The 14,406-nt window shown below is 44.3% G+C and overlaps 2 protein-coding genes across 11 annotated transcripts in view; both read left to right on the top strand.

The window, feature by feature from the left end:
- The window catches only part of LOC139442832 (muscle-specific protein 300 kDa-like), a 265,153-nt gene that overhangs the window by 200,851 nt on the left and 49,896 nt on the right, over nt 1–14,406 (top strand). For 9 of the 10 annotated variants that reach the window (XM_071223727.1, XM_071223730.1, XM_071223728.1 and 6 more), the window contains 3 exons: nt 1,765–2,079; nt 8,767–9,240; nt 12,788–12,859. In XM_071223727.1, the coding sequence (XP_071079828.1) occupies nt 1,765–2,079; nt 8,767–9,240; nt 12,788–12,859 (861 nt within the window). The remainder of the gene's footprint in view (nt 1–1,764; nt 2,080–8,766; nt 9,241–12,787; nt 12,860–14,406) is intronic. The other variant, XM_071223735.1, reaches the window with a different exon arrangement.
- LOC139442191 (loricrin-like) lies at nt 9,520–11,827 on the top strand. The gene is made up of 4 exons (XM_071222980.1): nt 9,520–9,527; nt 9,689–9,814; nt 9,977–10,071; nt 11,730–11,827. Exons 1-4 carry the CDS (start codon nt 9,520–9,522, stop codon nt 11,825–11,827), a joined length of 327 nt encoding a protein of 108 aa, XP_071079081.1.

Genomic DNA, 14,406 nt, shown 5'->3' with positions numbered 1-14,406 from the left:
TAGAACAATAATTCTTCACGTTTGTGAAGTGAGATCAGTGAGCTTGGTGTGTTTCTTTCTGAGATAATCCTGGCTGATAACACCACATGATTGGTGGTAGTGGAAGGAGAGGCCTGATGCAGTGGGAGGTGCGGTTTGACATTCCTCCGTTGCTGGTCTGAAGTGCCAGGATGTCTAGAGTAAACACTGCCAGCTAAATGTCATTAAACATGCCTTGGCGACTAAATGACACCACTGCATGTAGTGTGGCCGTGGTGTGCTGACTCGGCACTTCACCTTCCTGGGACAGTGTAATGTTGAGTGGATGTTCCATCATGGGAGATCAGCGATCAGAAGTATGTGCTGATGCTTTCCCCAACAATGTCAATACAACAGGTCTTTGAACAAACACTTGGCCTCCCTCATGAAGAACAACAACCTACCATGACTGAAGACTGCGATGCTTGTACAATGACAGCACTGTTTCAGCTGAATGGAAAGACTTGGATTGTATCAGGAGATGGTGGGCTTCCGTGTCTTCAAAACAAAATCACTCTCAGAAAATATGAATAATTTCTGCTTAGACCTTTACATGTAATTCCTTCAGTCGAGACTGCAGGTGAACCTAGCAGGACTGTGTATTATTAGTTATGATGTCTTTAGTTGCCGTGTACCGTGTCATATTAGGTCAGCAGAACAAATATTGGCAGGGGCGTGATCCAAGTCCTATATATTTCTGCTAACCTAATATGACACCACATACAACAAATAGCAAATGTATAATGCCGAAAAGTTTACACTATTTGGTATCGTTATCACACTTACACACCGATATAAATGACAGGACCACTTTAATGTAAACACAAACACTAAATGTGTACAATTAAACAAGTGTTATAACTAAAATGGATAGAATTATTATAGAAACGCCTGCATGTTATCAGAAATCTGAGGGCCACTGTAACTTCATAGCAGTCTGCTTTTCCCTAACGATGGGCTGCTATCTCATCTATTGCAATGTGACGTCATTGGCATCACGTTTCTTGTTTGTGAACAATATTATGTTCTATGACGCTGCTCATTGTAAATCAGTAACCTCCACTTGAGGTTTTTTTCTCTATAATTTTTATTAATAAAGTCAGGAATGTGGTTATTTTACAAAGTAATGTCCTTGCATCTCACAATTAATGATATTAAAACACAAAACAGGGTCAAATATCAAATTCCTGTACCCGAATTTTCATGTGTAATATGTGAGGATGTTGATGGAAAATCCCAAATGGCTGTTACTGACGGTATACAGTCTCTTACTATACCTCCATGTCAGAATGATGAGATCTGATTGGTCCACATGATGATAAAATACTGTATAGCCCATCTTGGAGGGTAATAAATTTCTAGAATTTCTAAGAGAATAACTCTCTTACAGGCTGAGCACTACAGGCTGCACATGCATTTCTGAGAGACAGAATAAATCCCTAATACCCCGCATTAAAGCAAAAATCTGCACACTTTTTCTCACTTTTTTTGTCTTGTTGCCCCATTGTTGGCCTTGTGGGATGTATACCCGTTGCAAAGCACGATAATATGTACTTATCTGTAGGGAAGGTGCCAATGTTCGACCACTCCGCCAATGGGCAGGCTCATTAAGGCAAATATCTTAAACAAGGTATTGAGATAGGGGAGTCTCAGCTAGCAGGATTCCCTGTAAAGGTTTGTATGTAAACCCTGAGATGGGGATGTCTGTTCTGTAACCCAGATTATTGTCACTGACTTTTGTTTCAGCAACTGCTTCAAGAGCTGGGAGCCCAGAAGTCCCGGGCTCAGATGCTCCTCCAGCGATACAATGATCTGAGATCCATGGCGGAGGTGTCCGCACCGTCTGTCAGCTCACGGCTGCTTGGCGACATTGGACAGCTGGAGGACGCAGCTGCAGAACAGTGCGACCAGCTTCGCAATGTTGTGCAGGAACAGGATCGGCATGATTCCGAGATAAAACAGCTCAATGACGCTATCGGCGAAGCACAAGAAAAACTGCTGGCATCACCAGTCCTTGCCTCCAGCGTGGATACGCTGAAACAACAGATAGCTGAACATGACGTACGTAGACTGACTGCAGACACATGGGCAGTCACGTGACACCAGATTCACACCCACGTCCCGACACTAACACACACCTCACCCCCTGACTCTATCCTCATCTAACCCAGAGTTTAGTAACTAACACTTGCCCTACTCTGTGTCTCCCCTATATTGAGTTACTCTAACAAAATTGTACAATTTCATGGTTTGGTTGGCAAATATCACTTCCTTTTATGAGACCATGCACAACACACTGAATCAGTTTCACATGTTTTTCATTTCATTTATCAATAATATTTTTATAGCACATTGAAATATCCCTTTTCTAATACCATCAAATGATGTTTGATTAATGACTTTGTTTTTCATGCACCAGTTTTTACCTTTGAAGGATTTTCTTCAATCAATATAATGTAATGTCTGTTTCATCTAAATTATATAGTGATAATAAACAACATTGAAGCATTCATAAAATCTACCATCACTTCTGTATGATACAGTGAAACAGTGCTATGTCTGCCTAATGTTTGCCATGTCTGACTGTATATACCTGTATACCTATATATTTACTGTTGCTGTGCCTGCTTGTCATATGAAGCTTGGCTTGTGCTGGTACTGTGTATCTTGTGTTGCATCCTGCCACTGTAGTGCTGCTTTGTACGATGTATCCTGCCTGTAGTTAGGCCTGTCAAGCCTCCTCCTGTACACCTGCAGGTGTGTCAACTGAGTGTCCTACCTGCCTGTCCGAGACACATCTGGATCCTTGTCTGGTATTCGCTGTATTTAATTCTCTGTTTCTACTGATCAGTTGGTTCCTTGCAACAATTCCTTTTGTGAAGCTCACCTGGTTGTACTAACAAATTACCCATGATTCCTCTGAGAAGCTCACCTGGTTGTACTAACAAATTACCCATGATTCCTTGAGAAGCTCACCTGGTTGTACTAACAAATTACCCATGATTCCTCTGAGAAGCTCACCTGGTTTTACTAACAAATTACCCATGACTCTTCTGTGAAGCTCACCTGGTTGTACTAACAAATTACCCATGGTTCCTGTGGGAAGCTCACTTGGGCTGACTACTGCCTGTCTCTGCTACCCTCACTCTACCAACTCCGATGTAGTAGATGGTGTTGCTGCTGCAGTTGGGTAGATGTGAATTTGATGTCTACCATGACTGACTGTGTATCTGTTGCCAGCCTTGCAAACCATGTTTGCCGCACGCCACGTCCAGGTGTCTCACATCTCATGTAGTTGGAATTTCAGGACAGGCGTGATCTGGACAGGTGGATGCCTACTGGCTCAGTAGACCTTGAGGGAAGTAGGGGGATGTTGTAGGAATGTTGTAGAAATGTTGTACATGGGTTGTAGGGATGTTATAGACTGGTTGTAGGGATGTTATAGACTGGTCGTAGGGATGTTATAGACTGGTTGTTAGGGATGTTATAGACTGGTTGTAGGGGTGTTATAGACTGGTTGTAGGGATGTTATAGACTGGTTGTAGGGATGTTATAGACTGGTTGTTAGGGATGTTATAGACTGGTTGTAGGGGTGTTATAGACTTGTTGTAGGGGTGTTATAGACTTGTTGTAGGGATGTTATAGACTGGTTGTTAGGGATGTTATAGACTGGTTGTAGGGATGTTATAGACTGGTCGTAGGGATGTTATAGACTGGTTGTTAGGGATGTTATAGACTGGTTGTAGGGGTGTTATAGACTGGTTGTAGGGATGTTATAGACTGGTTGTTAGGGATGTTATAGACTGGTTGTAGGGATGTTATAGACTGGTTGTAGGGATGTTATAGACTGGTTGTTAGGGATATTATAGACTGGTTGTAGGGATGTTATAGACTGGTTGTTAGGGATGTTATAGACTGGTTGTAGGGGTGTTATAGACTGGTTGTAGGGGTGTTATAGACTGGTTGTTAGGGATGTTATAGACTGGTTGTAGGGGTGTTATAGACTGGTTGTTAGGGATGTTATAGACTGGTTGTAGGGATGTTATAGACTGGTTGTAGGGGTGTTATAGACTGGTTGTAGGGATGTTATAGACTGGTTGTAGGGGTGTTATAGACTGGTTGTAGGGGTGTATAGACTAGTTGTAGGGGTGTTATAGACTGGTTGTAGGGGTGTTATAGACTGGTTGTTAGGGTTGTTATAGACTGGTTGTAGGGATGTTATAGACTGGTTGTAGGGATGTTATAGACTGGTTGTAGGGATGTTATAGACTTGTTGTAGGGGTGTTATAGACTGGTTGTAGGGATGTTATAGACTGGTTGTAGGGGTGTTATAGTCTGGTTGTAGGGGTGTTATAGACTTGTTGTAGGGGTGTTATAGACTGGTTGTAGGGTTGTTATAGACTGGTTGTAGGGGTGTTATAGACTGGTTGTAGGGGTGTTATAGTCTGGTTGTAGGGGTGTTATAGTCTGGTTGTAGGGGTGTTATAGACTTGTTGTAGGGGTGTTATAGACTGGTTGTAGGGGTGTTATAGACTTGTTGTGGGGGTGTTATAGACTGGTTGTAGGGGTGTATAGACTTGTTGTGGGGGTGTTATAGACTGGTTGTAGGGGTGTATAGACTTGTTGTAGGGGTGTTATAGACTGGTTGTAGGGGTGTTATAGACTTGTTGTAGGGGTGTTATAGACTGGTTGTAGGGGTGTTATAGACTTGTTGTAGGGGTGTTATAGACTTGTTTTAGGGGTGTGTTATAGACTTGTTTTAGGGGTGTTATAGACTTGTTGTAGGGGTGTTATAGACTGGTTGTAGGGGTGTTATAGACTTGTTGTAGGGGTGTTATAGACTTGTTTTAGGGGTGTTATAGACTTGTTTTAGGGGTGTTATAGACTTGTTTTAGGGGTGTTATAGACTTGTTTTAGGGGTGTTATAGACTGATCATAGGGATTTTGTCACAGATGATGTCAACTGAATTGTACATGGAGGAAGATACACCAGGCTGCTTGTAGAGTAGTGTTGTCATGTGTGTGTGCTGCAGTTAGGATGAAATGTGTATAGATGCAGAACTAGCAGTGCGTCGTCAGTGTAGTCGAAGTTAGCTAGGCTGCCTACTGCACTGTGCAGGTTGGAGAGATTTAAGAAGCAAGATGTGTAGGTGCCACCATTGTAGTCATGACCTTGGTAGTCTCATTGGTCTACAGAGGTCAGGTATACTGAGGTCAAAACCAAATTTGCATTGATCTCTAGAAGGTATTTTTTTATTATTACATCTCTTATGGGTTCAAGCCTCGCATTAAAATGTCATGCTTTGTTTTGGGGTAGACACAGTTTATCTGAGATATTGCAATTCTTTTACTTCATTGCAAAGATGTTAGTGTAGGTGAGCCCTGTTTTACTGAACCTCTCTGACAATTCACACAATGGCACCTTTTCTCCTGCATGTTGTGTTTTTTTTTGTTGCATGTCATGCACCTGTGTAGGTATGTCCTGCCAGTATCAGCCTGCATCAGTGGCCCCTGTAGTCTGGTGTGGCACTGGCACAGGACACACCTAAAGCTAACTTAAACCACAAGCACATTACTGAGTTTTGTCTTCCTCTTCTTCAGTAGTTGTAGTGCCAACATCACTCTGTGGAAGAACACACAATGGTGCAATGGTTGCTGTGTTATTCCTGAATGTAGGGACACTGATGAATGTAAGGACACTGATGAATGTAGGGACACCGATGAATGTAGGGACACCGATGAATGTAGGGACACTGATGAATGTAGGGACACTGATGTATGTAGGGACACTGATGAATGTAAGGACACTGATGAATGTAGGGACACCGATGAATGTAGGGACACCGATGAATGTAGGGACACCGATGAATGTAGGGACACCGATGAATGTAGGGACACTGATGAATGTAGGGACACTGATGTATGTAGGGACACCGATGAATGTAGGGACACTGATGAATGTAGGGACACTGATGAATGTAGGGACACCGATGAATGTAGGGACACTGATGAATGTAGGGACACCGATGAATGTAGGTGTAGGGACACTGATGAATGTAGGGACACCGATGAATGTAGGGACACCGATGAATGTAGGGACACTGATGAATGTAGGGACACTGATGAATGTAGGGACACTGATGAATGTAGGGACACTGATGAATGTAGGGACACCGATGAATGTAGGTGTAGGGACACTGATGAATGTTGGTGTAGGGACACTGATGAATGTAGGGACACTGATGAATGTAGGGACACTGATGAATGTAGGGACACCGATGAATGTAGGGACACTGATGAATGTAGGTGTAGGGACACCGATGAATGTTGGTGTAGGGACACTGATGAATGTAGGGACACTGATGAATGTAGGGACACCGATGAATGTAGGGACACCGATGAATGTAGGGACACTGATGAATGTAGGGACACTGATGAATGTAGGGACACCGATGAATGTAGGGACACCGATGAATGTAGGTGTAGGGACACCGATGAATGTAGGGACACCGATGAATGTAGGGACACTGATGAATGTAGGGACACTGATGAATGTAGGGACACTGATGAATGTAGGGACACCGATGAATGTAGGTGTAGGGACACTGATGAATGTAGGTGTAGGGACACTGATGAATGTAGGGACACCGATGAATGTAGGGACACTGATGAATGTAGGTGTAGGGACACTGATGAATGTAGGGACACCGATGAATGTAGGGACACCGATGAATGTAGGTGTAGGGACACCGATGAATGTAGGGACACCGATGAATGTAGGGACACCGATGAATGTAGGGACACTGATGAATGTAGGGACACTGATGAATGTAGGGACACTGATGAATGTAGGGACACTGATGAATGTAGGGACACCGATGAATGTAGGTGTAGGGACACTGATGAATGTAGGGACACTGATGAATGTAGGTGTAGGGACACTGATGAATGTAGGGACACCGATGAATGTAGGGACACTGATGAATGTAGGTGTAGGGACACTGATGAATGTAGGGACACCGATGAATGTAGGGACACTGATGAATGTAGGGACACTGATGAATGTAGGGACACCGATGAATGTAGGGACACCGATGAATGTAGGGACACCGATGAATGTAGGTGTAGGGACACCGATGAATGTAGGTGTAGGGACACTGATGAATGTAGGTGTAGGGACACTGATGAATGTAGGTGTAGGGACACTGATGAATGTAGGGACACCGATGAATGTAGGGACACTGATGAATGTAGGGACACTGATGAATGTAGGGACACTGATGAATGTAGGGACACTGATGAATGTAGGTGTAGGGACACTGATGAATGTAGGTGTAGGGACACTGATGAATGTAGGGACACCGATGAATGTAGGTGTAGGGACACTGATGAATGTATGGACACCGATGAATGTAGAGACACCGATGAATGTAGGGACACTGATGAATGTAGGGACACTGATGAATGTAGGGACACTGATGAATGTAGGGACACTGATGAATGTAGGGACACCGATGAATGTAGGTGTAGGGACACTGATGAATGTAGGTGTAGGGACACCGATGAATGTAGGTGTAGGGACACTGATGAATGTAGGGACACTGATGAATGTAGGTGTAGGGACACCGATGAATGTTGGTGTAGGGACACTGATGAATGTAGGGACACTGATGAATGTAGGGACACTGATGAATGTAGGGACACTGATGAATGAAGGGACACCGATGAATGTAGGTGTAGGGACACTGGTGAATGTAGGTGTAGGGACACTGATGAATGTTGGTGTAGGGACACTGATGAATGTAGGGACACTGATGAATGTAGGGACACTGATGAATGTAGGGACACTGATGAATGTAGGGACACTGATGAATGTAGGGACACTGATGAATGTAGGTGTAGGGACACCGATGAATGTAGGGACACTGATGAATGTAGGGACACTGATGAATGTAGGTGTAGGGACACCGATGAATGTAGGGACACTGATGAATGTAGGGACACTGATGAATGTAGGGACACTGATGAATGTAGGGACACTGATGAATGTAGGTGTAGGGACACTGATGAATGTAGGGACACTGATGAATGTAGGGACAATGATGAATGTAGGGACACTGATGAATGAAGGGACACTGATGAATGTAGGGACACTGATGAATGTAGGGACACTGATGAATGTAGGGACACTGATGAATGAAGGGACACTGATGAATGTAGGGACACTGATGAATGTAGGGACACTGATGAATGTAGGGACAATGATGAATGTAGGGACACTGATGAATTTAGGGACACTGATGAATGTAGGTGTAGGGACACTGATGAATGAAGGGACACTGATGAATGTAGGGACAATGATGAATGTAGGGACACTGATGAATGAAGGGACACTGATGAATGTAGGGACACTGACAAATGTAAGGACATCATTGCATCGTTGCACGACTGCTGCTCCTGCATGTTGATGTGTTCGGGTTGCTCGACAACAGAACTATTGTCTAATGAATGATTAATTGTTTGTTTAATATGTTGATGTTAGAGTAATGTTGATAGGCTGTATGAGAGAATATGATTGTTACCATGTTTCAACATGCCAGGGATGATGGCCGCGGTAGAGGTAAGGTGACTCACAACCAGGATGACGAGTTCTCTGATGCCTGATGGGGCAGGAGCTCTCCCCATGTTGAAGCTTGTATGTCTTGCATGTGTCTAACCTGCATGCCTGTCACCCCTGCTTGCTTTCAGACTCTAGCTGCCCAGATTAAGACCTACCAAGCCCGCCTCAGCCAGATCAATGAGAAGAACCGAGGGTTGTCGGAGCGCAGCCTCCAGCGCAGCCCTACTCTAGTCCGCAGACGCTTCCTAATGAACACTAGTGCTGGTAGTAGTGGATTCTCTAGTGCCCACTTCCGCGATCGTAGTTCACCATATTTCTCGGGAAGTCACTTTGGCTACACAGACAGTATTGAAGACAGTGGTGCTCACATGTCCGACTCTCTCAACACAATGCCCTCCAGTCTCTCCTGGTCATCACTGTCCGACAGATCGGACCGCACATCAACCACAATCCGCAGTGTGGGACGTCCTCGGGAAGAGGTAGACAGCTTTGACAGCTTTCGGTCCCAGAGTCTCACCAGCCTCCGTTCTGAGAGAGGCGGACATGATGGAGGGAGACCATCACCCTTCCAACCAATCAAAAGTCAGAACGACACTGACAAGGTAGCTCGAAGCGTCGCACGACCGCACGATTCTGTCCAAGCACCATCTTCTCTTCGTGTGGCCAAGGGGAGAACACTCTCACCTTACTCTGCTTCTCTGGAATTTGCTTCTCCACTCACAGACTTGCACGCCCGAAGCCGCAGAGCTTACACTCCTCCACGAATGCGCTCGCTCTCTCCTAAACCCTCCTCCTCCTCTGCACATTCTACTAACACCACCACCAAAAGTGCCCCACGGCGGGTGGGTCTACTGTTTACAATACTCACATAACTGCTTGTGATGGCTTGGTAGTGTCCATGATTGTAGCATTCAGTGATTGGTCACAGAATGTATCAGTCAGGACAGGCTTGCTTTCAGAGGGATGTTCAGTTGGTACCCTGTCTGTCAACAGCTTGTTTGATTCACAGGGCAAAAGTGTACAGAGAAAAGCATTGTGAGTCTATTCAAGTAACGGGTCTGGAGCCTATTCAAGTAATGGGTCTTGTGTCTATTCAAGTAATGGGTCTGGAGTCTATTCAAGTAATGGGTCTGGTGTTTGTTCAAGTAACAGGTCTGGAGTCTATTCAAGTTATGGGTCTGGAGTCTATTCAAGTAACGGGTCTGGTGTCTATTCAAGTTATGGGCCTGGAGTCGATTCAAGTAATGGGTCTGGTATCTATTCAAGTAATGGGTCTGGAGTCTATTCAAGTATTGTGTCTGGAGTCTATTCAAGTAATGGGTCTCGTGTCTATTCAAGTAATGGGTCTGGTGTCTATTCAAGTAATGGGTCTAGAGTCTATTCAAGTAATGGGTCTGGAGTCTATTCAAGTTATGGTTCTGGTGTCTGTTCAAGTAATGGGTCTGGTATCTATTCAAGTAATGTGTCTTGTGTCTGTTCAAGTAATGTGTCTGGTGTCTATTCAAGTTATGGGTCTGGAGTCGATTCAAGTAATGGGTCTGGAATCTATTCAAGTAATGGGTCTTGTGTCTATTCAAGTAATGGGTCTAGAGTCTATTCAAGTAATGGGTCTGGAGTCTATTCAAGTAATGGGTGTGGCATCTATTCAAGTTATGGGTCTGGCGTCTATTCAAGTTATGGGTCTGGAGTCCGTTCAAGTAATGGGTCTTGTGTCTATTCAAGAAATGGGTCTGGAGTCTGTTCAAGTAATGGGTCTGGAGTCTATTCAAGTAATGGGTCTGGAGTCTCTCCAAGTAATGGGTCTGGTATCTATTCAAGTAATGGGTCTTGTGTCTATTCAAGTAATAGGTCTTGTGTCTATTCAAGTAATGGGTCTGTTATCTATTCAAGTAATGGGTCTGGAGTCTATTCAAGTAATGTGTCTGGTGTCTATTCAAGTAATGGGTCTCGTGTCTATTCAAGTAATGGGTCTTGTGTCTGTTCAAGTAATGGGTCTGGTATCTATTCAAGTAATGTGTCTTGTGTCTATTCAAGTAATGGTTCTGGCGTCTATTCAAGTAATGGGTCTGGTGTCTGTTCAAGTAACAGGTCTGGAGTCTATTCAAGTAATGGGTCTGGAGTCTATTCAAGTAATGGGTCTGGCATCTATTCCAGTAATGGGTCTGGTGTCTATTCAAGTTATGGGTCTGGAGTCGATTCAAGTAATGAGTCTGGCGTCTATTCAAGTAATGGGTCTTGTGTCTATTCAAGTTTTTGGTCTGGAGTCGATTCAAGTAATGGGTCTGGAGTCTATTCAAGTAATGGGTCTGGTGTCTATTCAAGTAATGGGTCTGGAGTCTATTCAAGTAATGGGTCTGGAGTCTATTCAAGTAATGGTTTTGGCATCTATTCAAGTTATGGGTCTGGCGTCTATTCAAGTTATGGGTCTGGAGTCTGTTCAAGTAATGGGTCTTGTGTCTATTCAAGTAATGGGTGTGGAGTCTATTCAAGTAAAGGGTCTGGAGTCTATTCAAGTAATGGGTCTGGAGTCTGTTCAAGTAATGGGTCTGGTATCTATTCAAGTAATGGGTCTTGTGTCTATTCAAGTAATAGGTCTTGTGTCTATTCAAGTAATGGGTCTGGTATCTATTCAAGTAATGGGTCTTGTGTCTATTCAAGTAATGTGTCTGAAGTCTATTCAAGTAATGGGTCAGGAGTCTATTCAAGTAACGGGTTTTGAGTCTATTCAAGTTATGGGCCTGGTGTCTGTTCAAGTAATGGGTCTGGTATCTATTCAAGTAATGGGTCTTGTGTCTATTCAAGTAATGGGTCTGGAGTCTATTCAAGTAATGGGTCTGGAGTCTATTCAAGTAACGGGATTTGGAGTCTGTTCAAGTTATGGGTCTGGAGTCTGTTCAAGTAATGGGTCTGGAGTCTGTTCAAGTAATGGGTCTTGCATCTATTCAAGTAATGGGTCTGGTGTCTATTCAAGTAATGGGTCTTGTATCTATTCAAGTTATGGGTCTGGTGTCTATTCAAGTAATTGGTCTGGAGTCTATTCAAGTAATGGGTCTGGAGTCTATTCAAGTAATGGATCTTGTGTCTATTCAAGTAATGGTTCTGGCGTCTATTCAAGTAATGGGTCTGGAGTCTATTCAAGTAATGGGTCTGGAGTCTGTTCAAGTAATGGTCTGGAGTCTGTTCAAGTAATGGGCCTGGCGTCTATTCAAGTAATGGTTTTGGCATCTATTCAAGTTATGGGTCTGGCGTCTATTCAAGTAATGGTCTGGAGTCTATTCAAGTAATGGGCCTGGCGTCTATTCAAGTTCTAGGTTTGGAGTCTATTCAAGTAATTGGTCTGGCGTCTATTCAAGTAATGGTTTCTTCGAGACTGTGAGGTATCTTTTGGAAAACAATTGCAGCTTACAGCACATATATTAGCTTTATTCCACAGTAAATGGCGTGGATGGGTGGGTGCTGCATCATGTGAGGGTGGGGAGATACATTCGGGGAACCAAGGTCAGGTGACAGGTATTTGGAAGACAAGGATACCCTCATTTCAGCAAACTTTAGGACTGACACAGATTATGACCCATCTATTCTATAATTAGCATCTGATGTTCAGATGTTGCTCAAGTCACATGAATTACACAAACTGTTGACAGACAGACTAGTTACTTACTGACCTATCCTGTCAACAATATACTCTACCTTGACTTGATACTAGTTGATTCTGATTGGTCAATCAGAGGCATCAAACCGTTATATTCCTTACTGAAAACCCATGCCACATGACTCAGCACCAAATATATCAGGCTCATTATTGTCATGGTAGAATACAGATCACCTTCCTGTGTTTGAACCTGATATTATGGATTTGATACCTTTAACATATACAGATGTAACCTTCTGCAAACATATCAAGTCAATGATAACATACCTTTAATTTAGAACACTGTTGGTTTCCACCTCCAATCATGAATCTTGAAGCTTGAGATGCGCTTTGTTATTTATATATATGTTTAGTATCCTTAAAGGCTTGATCTACCATCACACTCTTGCATGCTGTGTGTGGCTGGCTTTACTAACATTGTGTGTTGTGTTACAAGTGTGTCGTGTGTTGCAAGTTATTGGACATCAGCTAGACTGACACTGTGTCTTGTCATGTAGGTATCCCAAGGCGCAGGACCAGCCTCCCAGTTGGCGGAACTCAACACGTCCTGGGCCAGTCTACAGGAACAGGTAGGACATGATTGTATCTATTTGTGTATCATGATTGTAAGATGGACGGCAGTTGTACATGCAATAGAAGGTCAGACACTCTTTGGGCCTGTGTCATGGACAGCAGCTGAGAGTGCAATAGAAGGTCAGACAGTCAGCAAGGTTATTGGTCCTGTGTCATGGACGGCAGCTGAGTGTGCAATAGAAGGTCAGACAGTCAGCAAGGTTATTGGTCCTGTGTCATGGATGGTAGCTGAGAGTGTAATAGAAGGTCAGACAGTCCTTGGTCCTGTGTCATGGACGGTAGCTGAGAGTGTAATAGAAGGTCAGACAGTCCTTGGTCCTGTGTCATGGACGGCAGCTGAGAGTGTAACAGAAGGTCAGACAGTCAGCAAGCTTATTGGTCCTGTGTCATGGATGGTAGCTGAGAGTGTAATAGAAGGTCAGGCAGTCCTTGGTCCTGTGTCATGGACGGCAGCTGAGAGTGCAATAGGTCAGTCAGCAAGGTTATTGGTCCTGTGTCATGGATGGTAGCTGAGAGTGTAATAGAAGGTCAGACAGTCCTTGGTCCTGTGTCATGGACGGCAGCTGAGAGTGCAATAGGTCAGTCAGCAAGCTTATTGGTCCTGTGTCATGGATGGTAGCTGAGAGTGTAATAGAAGGTCAGGCAGTCCTTGGTCCTGTGTCATGGACGGTAGCTGAGAGTGCAATAGAAGGTCAGACAGTCAGCAAGCTTATTGGTCCTGTGTCATGGACGGCAGCTGAGAGTGTAACAGAAGGTCAGACAGTCAGCAAGGTTATTGGTCCTGTGTCATGGACGGCAGCTGAGAGTGTAACAGAAGGTCAGACAGTCAGCAAGGTTATTGGCCCTGTGTCATGGATGGCAGCTGAGAGTGTAACAGAAGGTCAGACAGTCAGCAAGGTTATTGGTCCTGTGTCATGGACGGTAGCTGAGAGTGTAATAGAAGGTCAGGCAGTCCTTGGTCCTGTGTCATGGACGGCAGATGAGAGTGTAACAGAAGGTCAGACAGTCAGCAAGCTTATTGGTCCTGTGTCATGGACGGCAGCTGAGAGTGTAACAGAAGGTCAGGCAGTCCTTGGTCCTGTGTCATGGATGGCAGCTGAGAGTGTAACAGAAGGTCAGACAGTCAGCAAGGTTATTGGTCCTGTGTCATGGACGGCAGCTGAGAGTGTAACAGAAGGTCAGGCAGTCCTTGGTCCTGTGTCATGGATGGCAGCTGAGAGTGTAATAGAAGGTCAGGCAGTCCTTGGTCCTGTGTCATGGACGGCAGATGAGAGTGTAACAGAAGGTCAGACAGTCAGCAAGCTTATTGGTCCTGTGTCATGGATGGCAGCTGAGAGTGTAACAGAAGGTCAGGCAGTCATTGGTCCTGTGTCATGGATGGCAGCTGAGAGTGTAATAGAAGGTCAGGCAGTCCTTGGTCCTGTGTCATGGATGGCAGCTGAGAGTGTAACAGAAGGTCAGACAGTCAGCAAGCTTATTGGTCCTGTGTCATGGATGGCAGCTGAGAGTGTAACAGAAGGTCAGGCAGTCCTTGGTCCTGTGT

Source organism: Haliotis cracherodii, unplaced genomic scaffold, assembly GCF_022045235.1.
Source record: "Haliotis cracherodii isolate W230 unplaced genomic scaffold, xgHalCrac1.p SCAF_5, whole genome shotgun sequence".
Taxonomy (NCBI): Eukaryota; Metazoa; Mollusca; class Gastropoda; order Lepetellida; family Haliotidae; genus Haliotis; species Haliotis cracherodii.
Note: the sequence above shows the minus strand (reverse complement) of the source record. Positions and strands in the feature narration are given on the sequence as shown.